Source organism: Miniopterus schreibersii, assembly GCF_964146895.1.
Source record: "Miniopterus schreibersii genome assembly, chromosome: 5".
In the NCBI taxonomy this organism is placed as follows: Eukaryota; Metazoa; Chordata; class Mammalia; order Chiroptera; family Miniopteridae; genus Miniopterus; species Miniopterus schreibersii.
This window is the reverse complement of record NC_138106.1, coordinates 47,368,475-47,392,107: the sequence shown is the minus strand read 5'-3', so window position 1 is coordinate 47,392,107 and position 23,633 is coordinate 47,368,475. Positions and strand designations below refer to the sequence as shown.

Genomic DNA, 23,633 nt, shown 5'->3' with positions numbered 1-23,633 from the left:
TGGCAGAGAAGGACACGTGCCCTTGTCTCCTGACTCTTGGCAGCTGTTCCATCCCAAGTTGATCCTCAAAGCAGACCTTGCTCAATTTCATAAATTTTTAAAAAGAGAAGGATGATAATATATAATAATTTTTAAAAAGGATGTTACTTGGCAAAAACAAAACAAAAGAAGTTGGTGCTCTGGCCAGGTAGCTCAGTTGGCTAGAGCGTCATCCCCATACACCAAGGTTGCACATTCTGTCCCTGATCAAGGAACATACAAGAATCAACCAACGAGTGCATAAGTAAGTGGGACAGTAAGTCGGTATCTCTCTCTCTCCCCCACCTCTCTCTCAAAAAATCAATAAATAAAAATTTTACAAAAAGTTGGCATGTCTCCATAGGACTATAACATTAAAAAGAGTTACTAGTCTATGAACCCGAAAACCACCTGCCACTAAATAAAAGACCAGGTCCTTTGAGTAACTTCTAGTATGGTTCATTAATTTGGTGTATTTGTTCATTTATTGACTCAACAAATATTTATTGAGGGCCTATTATGAGTCTGGCCATATAAAAAGGAACTAAATTGCTTGTGCACCTATATGCCAGGCACTTCGTTAACTGTTTTATATAAAGGATCTAATTTAATTTCACAGCCGCCGCCCTGGAAGGTAGGCGGCATTATTTCCTTCTGGTGGCGAGGAGCTCAAGGCTCAGACAGGAGCAGTGACTTGCCCGGTATCCCCTGCAGGCAATAGCAGACTCTCGGTCCCATCCCCTTTCTGCAGCCTGTGCTTCCTTCTTATGCGTGTGTGGTTCAGAGTGACAAACGGGAAGCCAAGTGGGAATGCAGGCAGGGCAAAGGGGCCGGAGGACTGGGGCAGGGCACTGGGGTCGGGCACTGGGACAGGGGGCTCACCATTTAGCAGCCAAGTGATTTGGGGCACCGGGGTCCCCTGCACCGAGCACTGCAGCACAAAGTCCTGTCCCTCAAAAACGGCGCAGTCCTTCAGGACCCTGGAGAATGAGGGGGCCACCTCCATCATGGCCAGTCCTGCGAGGGCAAAGAATAGATCGGCCATCTCAGATCACGGCTGGCCCATTCTGGCAACTGACTAGTCATCCCAAGTCCTGCAGGCAGACGCCTCGCTGCTCTGGACACCCAGGGCTTCCTTGGAGGCCTCACACTTGGAAGCGGGCACACTTCCAGTGTAGCGACCTGGAGCTGGAGGCAGAGTAACTGGCAGGGCCTTTCACCATCACAGAACACCCCAGGTCAGGGCGTGCTCAGGGCCTGGGCCTGCCTCCTCTCCCTGGGACTCAGGCACCTCCTGTCTTGTCTTGACTTCTGCTATCCTGGAGCATCCCCGGAGCTCCTCCTTCCCACCTTTCTTGGTCCTACTCTTCTTTCTACTGTCTCTTATCTTCTTTATGTCCCATTGGTGACTGCACAGTCCTGTGAATCTTTTTTTACATGGAGTAGCTCACTGGTGAGAACACTTCAATTCTAAGTTATTATAATCATTTTTTCCAACTCTAGGACTAAATCAGATGACAGACTCCTATGTGTTCTAGTTTTCCACCTCAGGCCAATGGCTCAGAGCCACTGGGGGCTCGGGACCACACATTACTAAGTTCCCTCATGATGCTGATGCACATTCCAGTTGAGGACCACCCAGCTGAGCTTCCAAGAAGGCTTGTGCATTGGTGAACTGGGGAGCACTTTGTAGTTTGAGGATCTTAATTAAGAGCAATAGGAGTAGATCAACTCTTCTACAATGACCAGAACACTTTGCAGAAATGTCAAGGCCACTGAGAGCTGAGAAAACGTAACTGGACGTGATGATTAGAAGGTATCTCACCTGTGCTTTCAAGATAAGCTGTTCAATACAGTGACGAGAAGCATGCCATATTATTGCATTGCAGGGGCTTAAGGACAAAAACTAATATTGAGGGTTTACTGTGTGCCAGGTCCTCTTCCAGATGTGACCATGACAAGCCCTGAGTTTGCTACCTTGGCTAATTTTACAGGTGAAGTTAATAATTTCCCATAGTTAAGTCCAATGGTGAAGCAAGGCTGCCCAGCTCTCTGACTCTACACCCACACTTCCTGCCCTAGACCAGCTCCCCTAAGGGGAGAGTAGGCAGTGGAGGAGCAGTTGGAGTCAGAGTGATGGGCCTCTGATGACGGCCCTGAGGAAGGGATGAACAGGGCTACCCAAGAGCTGTGGGGAGGCACCACCTCCACTTTTCCCCCCATCAGTGTCAAATTCTCTCATTAGAGAAATGCCTTTGTGAGCCATTGAAAGTAATATGGGCTCCCATGTCAGACCAACGTGGGTTAGAAGTAGGCTTCCTTTACAAAGCACGTGACCTTGGATAAGTCCCTAACCTCCCTAGAACTCAGTATTGGGTGTCACTATAATGAGTTTGTAAGATTGTTGAAATAACTAAATGGAGCAACGCAAGTAAAACATTATCACCAACCCTGGCACACTGAGCAGGCTTTTCAGGTGGAGTGTTAGCTGTTACAATCAAATAGAAGCTGGGCATAGAGACGACCTATACCTGGCAGCACGCCCAAGGATGAGAGAGACTGGAGAGATACAGTAGGAGCTAAAGAGGGGTGTCGAGCAGAAGGAAGATTTTTCTTTCCTTTTCAGCACAGGGAGGACCATGTGCCTGCAGGGAAAAGAAAGAGGCCTCTAGATAAAGGGAGGGGGCGAGATAATGGCGGGAGAGTAAGTCATTGCTGGCTGCAATCTTTGTGGAAAGGGAAAGCATGGAAAGAGAAGTCTCCCTAAGGGAAACAGACAGCATTTCTGCAGTGATAGAAAAAAAGAGAAAGGGGAAAATTTTATAGGAAGGTAGATGGGTAAAAGCATTATCACAGTTTTGTTACAAGAGTGAAAAAAATGGAAACAATCTCAATACTCAACAATAAGACCATGACTAAACTAGGTACATTATTCTATGAAACATTACAAGGCCATTAAAAATTATGTTTTCAAATGATACTAAATAATATAGAGAGAAATAGTATAGAAAGATACTATTGTAACTTGAGCAAACTAGAATAGAAAGCAGTATACAAACAGCAGTGTCGATGTTGTTTTAAAAACATTAAAATATCATTTATTTGCATCATAGGATCATGTATTGTTTAAATTCCCCACAGTGAACATGCATTACTTTTATAAACAGATATTACAATAAACACAAAAGATGTGGGATCCCACAACATCTCACATTACTTTAAATGCTTATATTTAGTGAACGCTTGGTTCCCTGTGGTTACAAAAGTGAGTCACGGTGCTACTCAGACAGCTGAGGAACCTAAAAACAGCAGCTCTCAGCAGGGCTGGTTGTGGGGCCTGAGCAAGTTTATTTTGAGGTGGTTCTGATGAACTCCTGATCAGGAACCACTGTCCTGGGGCAATGACTCTGGCCTTGGCATGTGTGTGGGGACACTGTTTCTGTGGGGTTGTATACCCTAGGTGAGGTGTGTGGGAGATGACCTTGGGCAGTATATGAAGTCTCCCCTCAAGAACCCCGGGTGACCAGAGGAATGTACTCACTTTTCACCAGGAGAGTCCAGTCACAGGACACCTGGCCCCGGATGTTGGAGGCGGTGCAGCTGTAGCTCCCACTGTCCCTCACCCGGGCTCTCAGCAGGCAGAGGTAATGGGACCCGCCGTCCTCATAAATCTCAATGGCGCCTTCTCGTCTCCTCACGGGGGCACGGTCCAGAAACCAGGTCACTTGGGGCTTCGGGATCCCTGAAACTACAGGGCCAGGTGGAGGCTGTGAGGTTCCCAGCGAGCACACTGTGCTTGGGGGATGGAAGGCTGCACCCCAGGGAAGAGCTCAGTCTGGTGTGTAGCTGCCTGCTGCTTGAGTCCACTTTCTTACCCCTCAGTCCTCCATGTCACAAAAGTAAACAACCCAAGACAGAGGCAAGGTCCTTTGGGGAGGGGGAGGGATACAGGGTGACAGCTAGGTCTCCAGGTGAGCCAAAACCAGCAAAAGGGAGGAAAGAGAAGGAGACCCTGTGGCTGGTGTTTTGATGGTGATGGTGATGGCCAGTTTTCCCCTCCAAGGTGGTGAGAATTAAGGCACAAAGCTAATGCTCTGCCCAATAATAGAGCAATGGGTATGTCTCCAGAACAAGGGGCATCACTAGACCAAGTCCTTGTTGAGGGAAGACCCCTGTACAGTGGCTTCTAGGGTGAATGGTATCCAAGGGGATGGTTGGGTACAGGAGGCTCAGGCCACTGTGCTGACGGAGGGGAGTGGCCACCCAGGGCTGCACTGTGGGGGCCAGTGACCTTGATTAGCTCTACTCACCCTCACATCTGAACTTGACTGTTTGACCTTCACGGACTTCCTGGCTTTGGGGCTTGCTCTCGAATGTGGGGAAGGTTGAATCCCTCCGGCTCTCCATGGGGATTTTCCTGGTGGCACCTTTGTTCATGACTTCTTGGGTTCCCGGGCCAGACTGCCTGGTGGGAAGGGTGGCTGGAGGGGAAGCCGTTGGCCTCTCCTTCTCATCTCGGGAAGGCAAGAGGGCACCGGAGACTGGCACTCTAGGTTCCGGCTGGACTTTGGTGGCCTGCAGGGTGATGGTGCTAGAAGTCTTCTGCAGGACAGGTGTTCTCAGGGTCTTCCCCGGTGGGTCTCCAGGCAGCTCCAGCTTGGATTCCCTCGGGAGCTGAGGCTGGCTACTTGCAGCCCAGGCTGGGGAGCCTCCTCTCCAGGTGCTGGAGCAGTTCTTACTGTCAGCTGCAGATTCCAGGCCGTCCAGCTTCAGCCCCGGGCCGATTCCATTGGTCACTTCCTTCCTGATATCTGCATTGGCTGCCTTTGTTCCCCTGCATGAGGACCTGTTTGGGTGGGGGTGGGGAGGACAGCGAGGACAGAGAAGGAGGAATAGAATGATCATCTGGCTACTCACAAGCATTACTCATCACAAGCACAGATTCCAGGGATCACAACGGCCCACAGATTAAGAGAAAGTGAGAGTAAGTCTTTCTCTGCAGTCTTCTCAGTTTCCCAAGCCAGAAAACAAGCAGCCATTCTCGACGCTTCCCCGGCCCTCATGCCCAATCCAGAGCCTGTTCTGTCCACACGTATTAAATCTGCCTTTTTTCTCTTCTGAACGAGAACCATCCAGTTCAAACCACACCACCGCTTCCCCTGTCCACAAGGCCTTCTCTAATCCATGCTCCACGTAGCAAGCGTAGTGGATCTTAAATACAGAAGCCTTCATCATGTCATTTCAAGCTTCAAGATTTTCCAACAGCTTTCCCATGATATTAAGAACAAAACTGAGCTTCCCGAGAAGGCCAGCAGGATGCCTCTTGAGCCTCACAAGACACTGTCTGCGTGGCCTACCGGGCTGGAGCCGCATGGTGACCCCAGCGCCCACCTCTCCTCTCGCTGCTCCCACACGTGCCCGCCTGCTTGGAGCACTTTCTCCCTGAGCTCTTCCTCACGGCTAATCATACTCGTCGCACCTGGGCTCACACATCACCCTCGCAGGAAGGGTTTCTCTGACCCTCTGTCCACACAGAGGTGCGCTTCTCTGTTACTCCTCCTCAAGAGCCATCACGGTTTGTGACTAAGTATTTGTGAGGCTCTGTTGAAAGCCCTTCTCAACACCAGGTATCTGCTCGCCCCGCGCACCCAGGGCCTGCACAGGGGGGAGGCTGCCGAGCAGGAGGAGATGGATGGGGGCGGGTTCTGGCCCCGCATGTGGAAGGCAGCCTTCCAGGCACAGAGCCCTTCCTAGTGACGCTGGCTGGAGAGGACACTGAGCAGACACAGGAGGACGACAGCACTGTCTCAGAGCCTCAACGCTGATGGCAAGCCTGGTATCGAACCCGGATGGTATGTTACAATAGGGGAGCAAAAGGAAACACCCGAAATAAAACAGCACCCCAAACAGTTCACCCTCCCTCTATACCCAAATAAAACAACACCTCCAAACAGTTGTCCCTCCCCCTACACCCAAAATAAAACAACAGCCCCTCAAACAGTTCGCCCTCCCTCTATGACTCAGAAATTCAGGACATTTCAAGATGGAAACATAATAATCACAAAGTGCAAACATACCTATTGGAATTGTCCAAACCTGGAAAAAGGGAGAGGGCAGGAACACTGTTAGTGGGATATTCTATACACCAGGAGGAGAAAGGAATGAGACGACAACCTCTTCCATTTACTTCAGTTTTCACTTCCTAAGTGCTCACCTTCCCCCTCACCCATGGTCCCACCTCCCTCGCTCCTTTCAGATTCTCTGGTCCTGAACTCCTTGGTTAATCTGACTAACCCCTCGAGCTTTGGGGTTACTGTCAGTGCTTCCAAAGCCGACAGAGGGACAAATAAAAGTAAACACATACTGAAAATTCCAAACTCAAGCAGTTTAACTTACATGTGGCCCTCAAAAACAACCCCCAAGTGACTTTTTTTTTTTTTTTTTAGAAATACCTGCTATAAAATGTTAAGGGAAAGAGTATTTTTACTTAGTTCCTAAAAAAAATATTTTTTTCCTGCCACATTATTTTTTATAATTTTATCATGGAAAATTTCAAAATATACAATAGTAGAGAGCAGGATGTAACGAACTCTGAACGCCATCACCCAGATGAAGGAAACGTCAATATTTTGCCAGTCTTATCTATCCTTTTGCTTTGTTTTGTGGAGCTTTTTCTGGGAGCATTTTAAAACAAATCCCAGGTGACACAGCATTTTGTTATTAATTCCTTCAGAAGGGAACAGGTCTTTAATTCAATGCTCCGGCAAGTAAAGGAAGAATGGCTTATATACAACTCTCCACGCCTAACGGCAGGTCCTGAGCCTGCAGTGGGCTGTGAAGCCAGATTCTTTGGTTGGGACCAGGTGATGCAGAATGGAACAGAAAATACCGGCATGTAGTGCACACGGTACACTCAGGACTGTTTCGTGAAGCTTGTTTCAGTCAAATACGTTTATATACAGATGAATGTCCTGGGCTGCAATGCAGAATGCATTTCTTTCTGTGGGTTGTGATAAACGTTTGGGTCAAAAATGGTAAAGAAAGTAAGGAGGAATAGTTTCTGGGAACAGAAGAAAATGGGAAGAGAAAAGTCACAGAAGAAAGGAGGTAAGAAAGGAGGAGGAGCAGTGCAGGTCATTTCCCTCCTTGATCCCCCAAATCCCACCTTGCTCGAGGTCCCCACTCCACACACTCCGGCTCTCCCTGGCCGGACTTGATGGAGCCCAGGGGGACAGGAAGGACACATATTCAAAGACCCTTCAAAGGAAGAGCTGGCGGGCTGAGGACTCCAGCAAGGAGGGCGGGGTGAAAGGAGAGGCGGGGATGTCCGGTCTGGGGGAGAAGAAAAGGGGGGTCCTGGGGCAGAGAGAGTTAAGTGAGGGAACACTGATTTGAAGGACAGAACGAAGAGTGGGTATAAGTTAGATTTGGGGCAGGTTACATTTGGGGTGACGGCAAGACATTAGCAATGCCCACTCTTCCAACCGGCATTCAGACATATAAAAAAGTAGCGTGAGCAGGAAAAGACTGAAGACACAGGTGTGGGCGGAGGGTGGCCGTGTCTGTGCTGCCTCCGGCTTCCTTCCTCTGGTTCAAGACCCCGCCCTGGGGAACCCGCGGGCACATAAATGACACATGTAACGCAGAGATGCATAACGAACAGGCTGGCAGTGCACGGACGCCAGGCGGGCCCGCACGCACGAGCCAGCCCTCCACCATGCCCACCTTGGATGGAAAGCTCGGCTGACATGGAGGCCTTCCCCGACCCGTTCACCACCAGGCACGTGTACACGCCCACGTCATCCTGGCTGACCTCCTGGATCTCCAGAACCTGCATCCCATTCTTCTCGGACATCGACACTCGGGCGCTTGGCTGCAGGGGAGCATCTCCCTGTGGGTGGCAGTAGGGTGGCCTGGTCAGAGAAACCTGCTCACCTGCCGGCTCTGTCCTACCTCCAGCCAATCCTAGTGGGACAGACACCAGCCATGGGCAGCAGAGCCCTCTGCTCTGGGCTCTGTCAACATGCTTAGAAAACAGACTTAAAAAATTATTTTTCAATTACAGATGACATACACTGTTATATTAGTTCCAGGTGGACAACATAGTTGACTAGACATTTATATGCCTTACGAAGTGATCACCCCGGTAAGTCCAGTCTCCATCTGACACCACAGATAGTCATGACAATATTACTGACTCTATTCCCCAGGCTGTGCAAGAGCAGCCTGGGAACGGCCCCGCTGCCCTGACTCGAGGCCTGCGGGTGCAGTGCGGTGTTTGGTCGAGCTCAGAGCAGACGTGTGGAACCTGTTTCAAAGGAGCCCTAGTTTGAGGTGGGAAATCCTATATCCCTCATTGTAGTTCTCCTTCGCCTCCTTGGTCCTTTTATTTTTTCCCCCGGGGCCAGTTTAGGAGAATTAGGAAACAGGTAAAACGTGTCCCACCACCCATTTTAATCCAGGAGTCCCATCTGTGGAAGACCTGCTCTCGCTGGCCTCCGCCCCAAGCTCTCCCCGCGGCTCCTCAGCGCCTTGCTTAACACCCACCCTGTCCTCTCCCTGCAGCTGCCCCCAATTCCCATCTACCTCCCCAACCACCTCTGCCTTCACGTTGCCCAGACACGAAAGATTTATAAAGCACTTCCACATGGAGCATTTCAAGGCAGGTGGGATAGCTCCGCCTCACAGATAAGGAAACCAGGGTTCTACTACGCCGAATGACTCCCCAGTGTCACACGGTTTGTGAGCCAGGGAGCTGTGGCTTAAAACCTAGTCCCACGACTTCAAACTCCACTCTCTGGAGACGGCCAGGTCTGTGTCACCTCAGAAGTCTTATGCTGTTCTGTGCGTGTGTGGATCACAGGACACTGTGGACTGAGTAACAGAGGGAGAGTATGCAAACAGGGGCAAGAACAAGCATGGCTGCAAAACATGCAGAGAAACCCTGAGAACCACCTATGGGTGAAACAGAAGGAGCTGCTTAGAAAGACACGCCCACTAGTCCAAGGGCCTAACCCTAAACTTTCAGGGTCCCCAGGCCTGGCCAGCACTGGGGCAGACAAAACCTCACCTTGAGCCAGGTGACCTGTGGTTGGGGCCGGCCAGTAATCTTGCAGGAGAATCGTCCCATCTGTCCTTCTCTGACCACCGCACGGCCCAGCTTCGTAGCAAACTTTGGAGGGCACTCTCCCCAGATGCTAGGACGGGTCTCCGCTGAGGGGGATGTGAATCTGTCCCTGGAAAGAAATCAGCAGAGAATCCGTCCCAGACACTGCAGCAATTCAGATCTTCTCTCTGATTCCATCAAGTCACTTGAGGTGGGGCCAGGAACCAGTAAAGGGCAGCCTTCCCAACTCTATGTCTCAAACACACTTCTGATGCACTCCCTGGAAAAATCTATGGCACCAAAACCTATTTTCTCTACCTCCTGGGCATGCAGCTAGACTTCATTTACTAGACTGTCTGGAAGTAGGGTATGCCTGAATGATACTGAGTTCTGGCCAAAAGCCTGGGTGAGCAGAAGTGCTGTATGTCACTTCTTAGGCTGGACCTATAAACCCCCTGTGAGATTCTCCATACTCCCTCTTGCCCACTCTTCTAGCTAGATGCACAGGATCCAGCAGAGGTTCTGAGGACTAAGAGATGATACAGCCACAAAATGGAAAGAACCTGGATCCCTGAAAAATAATAGGATATTTCTCCACCTGTTCAAGAATATCTGAATTGACTTTGCTTGAGTAAGAAATAAACTTTCCCTGTGTCAAGCCATTGCAATTAGGAGGCTTGCTTGTCACAGCAGCTACTGTTACTTACCCTTACCAATATAGGTTCACTTTCCACAAGAAGTGTAACATAGATTTCCTCTTTTAAGTCTGCTTACTTAAGTCTTTCAACTGTTGCCTTGTTAGACATCCCTGCAGACTATATGGCCACAGAGCCTGGTTCCTTAGCATTTAGCAGCTGGGCCAGTCAAGGAGCTATCCACAGAGGAGGCCAGGTCAGGAGGCGCTGTATGAATGACCCATCACATCCCAATAGGCTCCTGCTTTAGTTATCATGACCTGGGATGCCCAAGAAGATGTGCTCCCTAGACTTGTTTGGTCAAGTCAGCAGGAAAAGCCAATTCAGCCCTTACCCTGGCTTGAACATCCCAGAACTTACCCCAAGCTTTTGGAAACAGGCTGACCATGCTTCTTCAGAAAGCCCCCTGCAAGTAGGAAACAGAAAGAGGCTTGAAGAGTTGGATCTGAGCCACCAACATGAAGCAACGAGTTGGAGTCAACAAGGGTGGGTGGGCTAATAAAGGAAACAGTTCACCCTGACAGCCTGTATGGATCAGGCACTACAGTGAGCACTTTACACACATCATCACATGATTTCCTGCAATAATTTAAGGTGGCTGGTGGTACATCATCCCTCTAGTTTTTAAGCAGACAAGAAAAATGAGATTCAGAGAAGTCGCCCACTCGAGCCACAGAGCCAGTATCAGTGCAGCAATGCACCCACGTCCGCCTGTCCCAGACTACTCAACCACCTGCTGAGCTGTTTCATGCCGCTGGAGTTTCCACTCTGGGGATTATCTACCGTGATCCACGACCTCTCCAGGAAATGACTCAGTTGGAGGGATGGAGGGAGAGAGTGCTACTTGCACCTCTCTTACCGCATCTATTCATGTTGGACACAATCAACACTCCATCTTTCCACTTAAGGCCCAGCAAATAGCAAATACCCACCCTGATGGAATGCCGCAGATGACTAGGGACAAGCTATTGTGGAGCGAGCCGTTAACAGCAAACCCAGCAAGGCAGCTGGGGTCAGCTCCTTTTATCCAGCTGCTACTGCAGGGAGGAACAATTCACAATGTGACCATGAAGTGACTATAAAGCGGTGGGGGTTTTGAGGAATAGGAGGGGCAGGGGAGGGCATTTTGGGGATCTGTCTGGAAGTTGCTCTCTCTTTGCCACAAGCTGGGAATGTTTATGAAACCCCCACCCAAGGCACAGATGGAAAGGGCAGATATCATCCTCTGGTATCAACAGGTAGCTGCCATGAGAGATTGCGGAGTGTTTACTGGAAAAGAGTAAATTCCCTTGTGTTCTAGTTCTGACCACATCTATAAGGATGCATAGGAACAGAAGATGAAGATCATGGCTAAGCATTTCCCTCGGTCGTAGCTGGTCTAAGATTCAATCAGAACCTTAGTGAGAGAGGAATAACAACACCAGCATGACATTTAACTGTGGTGCCACACGGACTGGCAACTACTGCACATGCATTCTGTTTAACATGTCTAGGGAGTTGTGTATAGTTTTCACTCCATGACGTGGGTTTTGTTCTTGTCATTCAATTCTCTTCAAGGTTAAAAGAACTTCTAAGCTGATAGCAGAAGAGACCTGCTCTCGGAAAATCCCACTGACAATTGCAGTCAAGGCGCTGCTGGACACTGCTGGAGGGGGAAACCGGGAGTCCTCTTAGAAAGGGTCTGAGCGAAGGAGAAGCAGAAGCTTTAAAGGCACTGGGCTCTCAGACCAGCACCTTCCTTCCTGTGCCTCCATCAAAGGGAGTGAAGCTAAGAGGAGAAAAGCAAGTTTACAAAGCTGTTCACCTTGGTCTTGTTTGTAGTGAAAGTTGGAAGGAATGTAAATGTCACACAGCAGGAAGACAGTAAGTGGCTGGGTAAAATGTACAATTAGCATCTTACTCTGTCATCAAATTATGTTCAGGAATATATGAAACATAGAAGTATGTTGAAATATCCTATCATTTGCTCCTCAGCACACTCTGACTGGGCTGTGATCCTCTGCTCCATGAGCTCCATCCGCACCACCACGGCCCCAAACCCGCAGGTAGTCCTCTTGCGGGCTCCCTCAGACGCCCCCGGGGGGGGGGCGCTCCCCTTCAGAGCGGCTCCCCAGACGCTCCTGCTCCTCAGGCTCGCCAGGCTGCCCCCTTCCTCACCCTCCTTCTCTGCTCCACCTCTGCAGCAGCAGCACTGAGGATGAGCCCTGGGTCCCCCCTCAGCACCGCCGGCTCCCCCCCAGGAGGGCTTGGACAGCGCGTGGCCTTAACTACCATCTGTAAGCTGACGACTCCTGAACCACATCCCATCAGTACTTCTTATTCGTCCATCAGAGGCATCCAGAACAGTGCCCAGCATGGTGTAGATATTCAAATATTTGTTACATTAATGAATTTCTTGAAAAAGTGTGGCATCTAAAATGTTCTGTTCAAGGTGATCATAATTAGATAAAAATAAAATACCCAAACATAGAGAAATGACCAGAAGAAAATATACCAAGATGTTGTTTGGGGGTGGTAGGACTATGAATAATTTTATTTAGTTGTATTTTCTAAAACTTATAAATATAATGGTAAAGAAAAAAAAGCAAAACATAATCTAGTTATCCAAAAAATGAGGAAAAGTGTTGGGGGTGGTGGTAGAGAAAGAAAATTTAAAAAGGAAAGAGATTCCAGTATCCAAATGGAAATAAATAGGCCCTCTTACGCATGCTTTATACCACAGCATTAGCCACATATCCAGACACTAGGACTCGCACCTTAAAATATCTACGTACCATTCACTGCACTTAAGCTACTGTAACACTCATTTCATTTTGGAGTAGAGAGCTGATAAAAATTAGACTGATTAACTGATGAATGGGTAAACAAAAAGCAGGAATGAAGCAATGATACATGCTATAACATGGACGAACCCTAAACAAATATGCCAAGTGAAGAAAGCAAGACACCAAAAAATGTATAATTCCATTTATATAAAATGCTCAGAAGGGGCAACTCCACAGAGACAGAAAGCAGATGAGTGGCTGTCACCAGCTGGGAGAGGGGGTGGGGAGTGACTGCTCAGCGTGAGTGGGATAAAAAGTTCTGGAACCAGACAGTGGTGACAGTTGCACAGCGCTGCGAATACACGTAATGTCTCTCAACATTACTCTTTAAAATGGTTGAAATGGTAAATTTTAAGTTATATGTATTTACCAAAATAAAAACTATTAGAGTAAGAGTCTTTAAAACTCTTGGGAGCTAAACATGTTAATCCAAAGGCTAAAATTCCTGTATTCCTTAAAAAATAAAATAAAGGAAAAAGATGGCAGTTCCTCAGACAACAGCAAAAGAATGCTGGTCGGAGGTGCTTCCATATCAGAGTAAGAGCTGTTTATGATCTGATCCAAAGGTAACACATAAAGCATTCAGCTAAACCTGGAACTGAGGAATGCTTATTTTAATGTGAGTTAACACCAGAGAGTTTACATCAAAACAAAAAGGACTTTGGGCTAAAAGAACTAATGGAGTCTATTTATAGGCAAAAAATTTGAGGTTGCAAATTGTCAGATAAGACAAAATTAATTTCATGAAAGCATGAAAATTTGGCAGAACAGCAAGGCTATGTAGAAAAATAAGTGGAAAGGAGATTAAGGTAGAAATGCTAAAAATAGAAGACTAATTGGTGAAGACAGGTTCAAGTTAATGAGAGGAAAAAGCTAAGGTACTGAAGGTATTTAAACAGTTATCTTTCATTTTTTTCAAGGACAAGTAAAACAGAATGCTGGCAGCTTCTAGCAGTGAAGTTCAACAGTGGAGAGGCCTAGCACTTTCTGTCAAAGGATATAGAAAGACTGAGTGGAGACAGAGAATGCTGCTGGAAAGGGGAATGACATGATCAAGATGGTAAAGAGAGGAAATACTTCCAAAAATTTATCATCCAAACAGGGACTCTCGACACTGAAAGGGACATAATTAACAATTCTGCCAGGAAAATAGATTAAACCAAGACTGTTCCAGGCAAACCAGGGAGCAGTCATCCTACTAGTAGGGAAATTCAAAATGGATTTTAAGGATTACTTAAAATAGTGGTTCTCCACTTAATCAGAACAAATGCCCACTTTTAATAACAGATACTTAGCAATGCCTCCTGAGCCACGCTGAACTGAAGTTTGCTGCTAACCACCCACATATTTCACTTCAGAAAGAAAATGAATGTAAAGCTCAATCTAAAATATTCAGGAGAGCCCAGCCACGCGTGGCTCAGCAGTTGAGCATTGACCTAGGGTCCAGGTGATCGGGGTTCGATTGCCGGTCAGGGCACATGCCCGGGTTGTGGGCTCGATCAATGACTCTCTCCTCATTGATGTTTCTCTCTCTCTCTCCCCCTCTCCTTTCCTCTCTCTGAAATCAATAAAGATATATTTTAAAAATAATAATAATAATAATAACCTTAAATACAAGCAGATTAAATGCTCCAATCAAAAGACATAGGATAGTTGAATAGATAAGAAAACATGACCCATGATATATATGCTGTCTACAAAAGATCCACCTCAGAACAAAAAACACACATAAACTGAAAGTGAAGGGATGGAAAAAAATATTACATGCCAACAGAAATGAAAAAAGCAAAAAAAAAAAAAAAAGCTGGGGTAGCAATACTTATATCAGACAAAATAGACTTCAAAACAAAGGCCATAACAAGAGACAAAGAAAGTCACTACATAATACTAAAGGGATCAACCCATCAGGAGGCTATAGCCCTTGTAAGTATGTATGCACCCAACATAGGAGCAACTAAATATATAAAGAAAATCTTGGTGGACATTAAGGGAGAAATTGACAGCAATACAGTCATAGTAGGGTATTTTAACACCCCACTGACATCAGTGGATAGATCTTCCAGACAGAAAAATCAACAAGGCAACAGTGACCTTAAATAACACACTGGACCTGATGGATTTAATTAATATTTTCATCCCAAAACAGCAGAATATACATTCTTCTCAAGTGAACATGGAACATTCTCAAAGATACACCACATGTTATGAGACACAAAATAAGTCTTAATAAATTCAAGAAGATTGAAATCATATCAAGCATCTTCTCTGCCCACAATAGTATGAAACTAGAAATCAATTACAATGAAAAAAACTGAAAAACACTCAAACACAAGGAGGCTAAATAACATGTTATTAAACAATGAATGGGTTAACGATGAGACCAAGGAAGAAATAAAAAGTTACCTAGAAACAAATGAAATGAACACAAAACAACCCAAAATCTATGGGATATGGTAAAAGCAGTCCTAAGAGTTCATAGCATTATAGGCCTACCTCGAGAAGCATGAAAAATCTCAAATAAACAATCTAACCCTACACCTAAAATAACTAGAACAAGAACAACAAACAAAGCCCAGAGTAAATATAAAGAAGGAAATAATAAAGACCAGAGCAGAAATAAATGACATAGAGACTATAAAAACAATAGAAAAGATTAATGAAACCAACAACTGCTTCTTTGAAAAGATAAACAAGATCGACAAACTTTCAACTAGACTCATCAAGAAAAAAGAGAGAGGACCCTAACAAATAAAATCAGAAATGAAAGAGGAGAAGTAACAACTGACACCACAGATATACAAACAACTGTAAGAAAATACTATGAACAACTATATACCAACAAATTAGACAACGTGAGTGAAATGGATAAATTCCTAGAAACATAAAATCTTCCAAAATTCAATCAGGAAGAATCAGAAAATCTGAATAGACCATTATCACTAATGAAGTTGAAGCAGTAATTTAAAAAAACTCCCAGCAGACAAAAGTACTGGACTGGATGGCTTCACAGGCGAATTTTACCAATATTCAAAGAACTAACACCTACCTTTCTTAAGGAGGGAAGACGTCCAAAACTCACTTATGAGGCCAGCATTATCCTAATTCCAAAACCAGATAAATACACTACAAAGAAAGAAAATTATAGGCCAATATCCCTGATGAACATAGATGCTAAAATCCTCAAAAAAGTATTAGCAAACCGGATCCAGCAATACATTAAAAAGGGTATATACCATGACCAAGTGGGATTTATTCCAGGGATGCAACATTGGTATAATATTCACAAATCAATAAGTGTGATATATCACTTAAACAAAATGAAAGATAAAAACCACACAATCATATAAATAGATGCAGAAAAAGCATTCAATAAAAGCCAGCACCCATTTATGATAAAAAAACTCTCCACAGAGTAGGAACAGAGGGACCATACCTCAACATAATAAAAGCCATATATGACAAACCCACAGCCAACATCATATTCAATGGGCAAGAGCTAAAAGCATTTCCCTTAAGATCAGGAACAAGACAAGGATGCTTCCCTTCACCACTCTTATTCAACACAGTGCTGGTAGTACTAGCCACAGTAAACAGACAAGAAGAAAAAATAAAAGGCATTCAAATTGGAAATGAGGAAGTAAAACTGTCATTATTTGCAGATGGCATGATATTGTATATAGAAAACTCAAAAGACTTCATCAAAAAACCACTAGATCTAATAAATGAATTTAGCAAGGCCGCAGGATACAAAATTAATGTTCGGAAATTGGTGGTATTTTTATACACCAATAATAAACTATCAGAAAGAGAAAAAAAAATCTCATTTACTATTGCAACAAAAAATAAGGTACTAGGAATAAATTTAACCAAGGAGGTAAAATATCTGTACTCAGAAAATTATAAGATATTGAAGAAAGAAACTGAGGAAAATACAAATAAGTGGACGCACATACAATGTTCATGGATAGAAAGAATTAACATTCCCATACTATCCAAAGCAATCTACAGACTCAGTGCAATTCCTATTAAAATACCAATGGCATATCTCACAGATCTAGAACAAATACTCCAAAAGTTAGTATGGAACCACAAAAGATCTTGAATAGCCTCAGCAATCTTGAGAAAGAAGAACCAAGTTGTAGTTATCATACTACCTGATGTCAAACTATACTACAAGGCCATGGTAATCAAAACAGCATGGGATTGGCACAAGAACAGGCATATAGATCAATGGAACAGAATAGAGAGTACAAAAATAAACCCATGCCTTTATGGTTAATTAATATTTGACAAAGGAAGCAAGAACATACAATGGGGTAAAGACAGCCTCTTCAATAAATGGTGTTGGGAAAACTGGACAGATACATGCAAAAAAATGAAACAAGACCATCAACTTACACCATACACAAGAATAAACTCAAAATGGATTAAAGATTTAAATATAAGTCACTAAATCATAAAAAACCTATAAGAAAACATAAGCAGTAAGTATAAAATATACTCAAATGTTGAAGAATATATAGTATCTCATTAAAATTTTTATATTGATTATATTTTGAAATGATAATATCTTGGGTATATTGGGTTAATTTTACCTATTTTTTAAATGTGGCTACTAGAAAACTTAAGATTACGTATGTGGCTTACATCATGTTTTTATGGACAGTGGTGTGCTAGAGAACAGTCCTGTGGCTCCTTCATTTGAGAGAAAGGTTCCAGAGGGCAGGTACCATGTCTCTTCCCTACTCTACACCAAGCCTCTGGGCCAGTCCTCTGGAAGTGAGTGAGTGTCAGGACTGGCTTCAGAAAGTCTTTCCAGGGCTTAGACTAGGGTGCATCCCACTGTATAAGGTCATGAATGGCCCTGTCATTAAGGTGCTTGTCCTCATGGAAGATATCACATGTTTCTTGGCCCTGGTTACCAAACTGGAAATCAGACGAGAAAGCTTCCTCCTCTACTCTCCATAAAAGGATTGCCCCTTGAAGTAGTTCTCAGGATATTAATACCAGGTTCCTACTCTTTGCCAGAGCTGCACTGATCCTTACACAACCCTGTGGAGTAGTCATTAGCTCCAGCTTCAGGAAAGATTAAAAATTTGTGGAGCTCAAATCCAAGACCATTTGATGACACTGCTTTCTAAACTTGACCACCAGGGGGTCAAAAGGCTATACATATGAATTACACTCTTAATTCCAGGACCTCTGCTCTTTCCAAGTAAGAATCATAGCAGAGAGTTGGCAAGAAGGCAGATGGGTTGCTAGATTCCCTCTGTATGAGTTTGGGCTGGCCTGGCACAGTAACAAGTTATTCATGGCAGACGGAACCAGAGTGGACCTTTCTAGGTCTATGGTCTATGGGGTGGTCCCAAACCACACATCAGCTGAAAGTGGCCTTTGATGCAGAAGCAGAATGTGTACAGGGCCATTCACCTTCAAAGAGGCTGCAGCCTGTAGGCCATTCTCTCTGCCTCCTAGAAGATATATACAGCATCGGAAATGGTCTGAGCCTGAGTCTCCCCATGGGGTGGGGGAAGGTTGAGAGCCTCAGTCTTCTCTCACTCTGCTGTGCCTCTCTTGTTTTGTTTCTGCCCTTGTCCTGAGTATCATGACCTACTAAAATTTTTCTTGCTTAGTTGAGAGATCAGATCTAACTTCCTCAAAATGGGAATTGCAAAAAAGGTTTCATATTACCTAGGTTTTATATACCTGCCCTGCACTCCTAACCTACTCCACTCCTTTAAAATGGATCACAGAAAACCAGGGCTAGCCCACGTTTTAGAGACCACTGAATTCAAACACTTCATTCTGCAGAAACAGAGATCCACATTTGATTGGTAAAAGGTGGGACCAGAACTTTGGATCCTTGACTCATAATTACCCATTTCCTCAGCTCCAAACAGAATATCAGAAACAGGGTGTTATAGGCTGTATTTTTGTGTCCCCACCCAAATCCATAATGTTGAAGCCTTTCGCCCCCCAGCATACACATTGTGACTATTTGGAGACAGGGCGTGTGAGGAGGTGATTAAGGTTCAATGAGGTCATAAGGTCTCTCTCTGTCTCTCTGTCTGTCTGCCATGTGAGGACACAGCAAAAAAGTGCTGTCTGCAAACCAGGAAGAGTCTTCACCAGAAACCAAACCCTACTGGACCTTGATCTTGGACTTCCAGCCTCCAGAACTGTGAAAAATTAATTTCTGTTATTTAAGCCATTCAGTCTGTTCTGGCAGCCCAAGCTGACTAATACAAGGGGATAAAGTAATTTTTATTTGTGGGCTTCAACTCAAAGTTTGGGCATTGAAAAGTGCACAATGTAGGGGAAAGAACACCACCAGAACTGGCTGAGATGAGGGCCATTCAGAGACTCTGATGGGGACCACTTTCCATCTGGAATGCCCTAGCCCACAGGCAGTGGAAGGTCATTAAAAGAAACGAGTCACTCAGTTAAAGAATTTGGGGAAACTATCCAAACTATGCATGTTCTGTTCTATGAAACAGTCTGTCCTCTTACAATGCAAGGAAACAGGAAAAACATTGGCTCAGGTGCCCCTTGCCACCTTCTGGAACCCTCCCTGGCTACCTTAATCCTCACACATGATGTTCCCTGAAACCCAGGTTGGGAGGGATGTCTTCTGAGAGAGGAAAACCGACTCTGAAAGTCTGGTGTATAAGTCCTTAAAAAGGCCTGGAAGGGTCGAGGGAACCTTGCCATTACGTGAGGTTCTGACAAACCCCCATGTCCCTTTAGACACCAGGTCTTTGTCAGCCCACAGCCTGAACTGGAAACATCCTCCCCAGGGAAGTGCTTCTGCATGTGGGGATGAACTAGCAGCAAAAGAAACAGCTTTACTTATGGTCAAATGTTTTCTTCCTGGAAGTTTTAAAATGAATAGAATTTTAAGTATAAAGAAGGGGGGGGGGTGAAGACAAAATAATCAGTGTTAAAACACTGGAGTGTTTATCTCATATAGTTTTTTTAATTTTACATAATTTTTTATAATGGGCATGTATTACTTTATGATGATTTTTATAATAGACATGTATTACTTTATAATGATGATAATAAATACTGCTCATTCATTCTCTAACTATTTTAGCATCTATCATGAGCCCGGAGGTTTTCCAGATGCTGGAGATACAGCAGTAAACAAGATCAAGTCCCCCTCCTCCTAGAGCTTCCATTTAGTGGTGGGCGATGAAGGAGATAATAGAATGTGAGTCCTAGAGGAAAAAATTCAGGTGGAATGAGAAGATGGAGAGGCCTGGGGACGGGGTGGTCAGAAAGGGTTTCCTGAGGAGGGGAGATCTGAGCAGAGACCTGAAGGAAGTGAGGGTGGAGTCAGGTGAAGGCCATGGAAAGAGCTCTTCCTCAGACGGGAACTGCAGGTGCAGGCCCCGGGCCCTGCTCTCGGATGAGCAGAGGACCAGCGTGACCACAGTGGAGTGAGGTGAGGGTTGGCAGGGGATGCCAGCCAGCCAGGGACCAGACTGGGCAGGGCTTCGGAAGGATTCTGGCCTCTGTCTGTGTGAGGGGAAGACATGAGAAGACTGTAGCAAGAAAACGAGGTGACGTGTGACAAACACTGCCTCTCGGGAAGCCTCCCTTGTTCACAGAACTGCATTTTCCCCGTTAGATTTAAACCTCCTGAGTTCAGGGACGGATGTGCTTTCTCTTGTGGGCTCCTTTCCCAAGACAGGGCTGGAGCAGGAGCTGCGGGCCTTGGGGAAGTGGACGGCTCCCCCCAGGGCTCTCCCGTCCAGGGACTCACCTTCTACCGTCAACTCCACTGTCACCTGGCGGGCACCACTACCGTTGGTGGCTTCACAGGTGTACTTTCCCTTGTCCTCCTCATGGACAGCGTGAATCACAAGGCTGAAACTCCCTCGGATTCCACAATCCAGCAGGAAGCGGCCCCCACTGGTGATGGGCTGCCCGTTTCTGTGCCATGTCACCTGGGGCTCTGGGTAACCCCGGACCTTCAAGAAAAAGAAGAAAGGGTGAGAGTTTATATTTAGGGAGTACTTCCTATGTGCTTGGTACTGTTTTGAGTCCTTTACATGTTTTAACTCATTTATCCTCATAGCAACCCTTGAAGCAGATACTATTTCCATCTCCATTTCAGAGATGAGAAATTGAGGCCCAGAGAGTTTGGGTAGGTTTCCTGAGGTCTTGAAGGTAGAGAGAAGCAGTCAGGCATCCATGCTCTAGAGCCCATGACACAAGTGACTCTCAAGCGTGGCTGCATATTAGAATCGCCGAGGGGAGCTTTGAAAAATACAAGTGTCCAGGCCCTACCTTGGGTCAGTTAAATCAGAATCCCAAGGGGTAGAGATGAGCTTCCCACCCTAACATGCAAATGAATCACTTGTTAAAATGCAGATTCTGCTTCTATAGGTCCTGGGTGAGACCTGAGACTCTGCGGTTCAGACAAACTCTAGATGATGCTGACGCTGCTGGTCCCCTTGAGGAGCAAGGTTCTAGCCCCGAGCTGCCCAGAATGGCATCACTAGCCACAGGTGGTGAAGGAGTACATGAAATGTGGCTCGTCCTAACTGACTTGCAATGTGAACTAAATTATACATTGTGTTTTTCAGACACAATGAAAAAAGAATGTAAAAGAGCTCAATAATTTAAAAATATTGATTACACATTGAAAACTAAGTACTACTGGCAGTTGTCTCCAGGTCTCTCCTCTTTCCCTTTTACCTAACTATTATTCTCTGATATTTCTGCAAACAACACACCTGCATTTTGTAAAACAGAAAAGCAACTTAAATGAAAATGTGTTCCTTTTATATTAGTGTGTCTAAATAATGAATGTATAGCACAAAACATTCACTAATTTGTGGAGGCCTTCAAAGTATTTAAATCTAGCAATGGAAATAAAAACACTACACAAATAAACCTTATGCATGTTTGACGGTGACAGATGTCATGTGTCTACATAATGTGTCACATTGTGGCACTATCTTGGCACAAAAGTCCACACAAAGGATTATCAGACAGCAATTATTCTGTCGATGCCCGATTCCTCTGTTAAAGTGTATCTTCAGGAAACAACGCAGGAAAAGAAACCCTTTCTATAGGCCCTTGGGGAGTCTGGTCATGTACTGAATTTGTAAATCATCATTATCTTCTCCCCCATCTCATTAGGCAGGGCCAGCCTAACCTCCAGAAGAGGATCACCAGCCTTCTGTGAGCTTCAGAGAAAGGGCATGTAGAGCACTGTAATTGGGCACAGATAAATCATTAACTGTACCAAAGGCATCCTTAGCATTCCATTAGCAAGTACTCTGGCCCCCTGCAGCACTGCCAACTCTGGTGGCCCATCAGTCCCTGAGGCGTCAATGATTAACTGGGGACATTGCGAGTGTTCCAGACCTCAGGGGCACAGCTCCCTCTTTCCCTTTCAATTTTCCTCTCATTTTACACACAACACACACGCACACGCACACACTCTTACATCTGAAATGTCCTGTTAAAATAAATATTTAGGGATTTTTAAATATGCTGAAACTGATACCTCTTAGGAAGCTGTGTCATTTGCAGCAATGGGACTTTTGTACACCTTGCATCCGAAGCAAAGGCAGGAATTTCTGTGACCTTGCTCTGTTCCAAGGTTTGAATGATTTGCAGCTCCAGCTCTGATCCTCCCAACATGGGAAAAACTTGCTCAACCACTACTTAACATTGCGTAAAAATTATTCAGCTTCAAGTAGACCCATTTTTACTGTCTGTCCACTCTCTTGGACTCCTGGGTGGGGAAGGGAGAGAAGCCTGGGTCCTCATTCTTGGGATGTACAACAATAGCCCTGACAACAGCCCTGCCCTCCCTGGGTGCCTTATCTGCCTTCATCACAGGCCATCAGCCAAGGAGCCGCAGCTGGTATGTTTACAGCCTGGCCTAGGACCGCACTAAAACCCCACTGATACTTTAGTTTCCAGAGGGCCTCCACATACAGAATCGTATTTGATTCTTGGAACAACACCATGAGGAAGGTGTCTTGGATTGGGTTCCCTGGAAGCAGAACCTGAAATTGGGATTCAGGGAACCCTAACTACAAACCCTTAGCCAACAATCCAGCGGCTGGAAATGGATGTACCCACCTGGTGAAGGGGTCTGGGAAGGGCACCAACAACATCTGTGACAGAACTCAAAGTCAATCATATTATTAAGCCCAGAGAGCTGAGAAAAGAGGCCTGGAGAAGTGGACTATTTGCCAGTGATCTCACAAGGGCAGATTAAGTGGCAGATCGGGACAATATTGGTCCCTAAGTTGAGTGGTTGTCTCTCTGTGCCTCACTGTAAATTCATGTTTTTGGTGAGACAAATACTGTAGAATCCAAAGCACGGATAGTATCTATCTCTAATAGACCCTGAATCTCTTCTCGTTTAAAGCAGTATCTTCTCTCTACTTGCGGAAAAAGCAAAGGGTTCACCAAAGATATGGCCATCCATAGCAAGTCTTGGGCCATTTTCTTGTAGTAACAGGACAGTGCTATAGACTGAATGCTTGTGTTCCTCCAAAATTCTTTTGTTGAAATCTAACCCCCAATGTGATGGAACTAGGAGGTATTAGGATGAGACTTTCAGGTGATTAGAACGTGAGGTTGGAGCCTTCATGAATGGGATTAGTGGCCCTATAAAAGGGACCCTGGAGAGCTCCCTCACCCCTTCTATGATGTGAGGACAAGGCAAGGCAGCCATCTGTGAACCAGAAAGTGGGACCTCACCAGACATGGAATCTGCTGGTGCCTTGATCTTAGACTTTCCAGCCTCCAGACTGTGAGAAATAAATTTCTGTTGTTTAGCCACCCAGTCTATGGTATCTCTGTTACAGCAGAGATGCCCAAATGGTCTAAGATAGACAGGACTGGTCCTATGCATGTGCTCAAGACACCCCTAGAAGAGTCGGTGTGGTACAGAGAGGGGCTGGGGCTTGAGTCCTGGGGTCTAGCGTGGCTTCCCAGATGCTTCAGGCTAAGATC

General features: G+C 45.5%; 1 protein-coding gene across 4 annotated transcripts in view; it reads right to left on the bottom strand.

The window, feature by feature from the left end:
* MYLK (myosin light chain kinase) overlaps positions 1–23,633 on the bottom strand; it is a 230,189-nt gene that overhangs the window by 103,049 nt on the left and 103,507 nt on the right. For 3 of the 4 annotated variants that reach the window (XM_081138328.1, XM_081138327.1, XM_081138329.1), the window contains 8 exons: positions 20,413–20,620; positions 10,180–10,225; positions 9,089–9,254; positions 7,744–7,909; positions 6,096–6,114; positions 4,329–4,864; positions 3,560–3,766; positions 901–1,035 (listed from right to left, as the gene is read on the bottom strand). In XM_081138328.1, coding sequence (XP_080994454.1) covers positions 901–1,035; positions 3,560–3,766; positions 4,329–4,864; positions 6,096–6,114; positions 7,744–7,909; positions 9,089–9,254; positions 10,180–10,225; positions 20,413–20,620 — 1,483 coding nt within the window. The remainder of the gene's footprint in view (positions 1–900; positions 1,036–3,559; positions 3,767–4,328; positions 4,865–6,095; positions 6,115–7,743; positions 7,910–9,088; positions 9,255–10,179; positions 10,226–20,412; positions 20,621–23,633) is intronic. The other variant, XM_081138330.1, reaches the window with a different exon arrangement.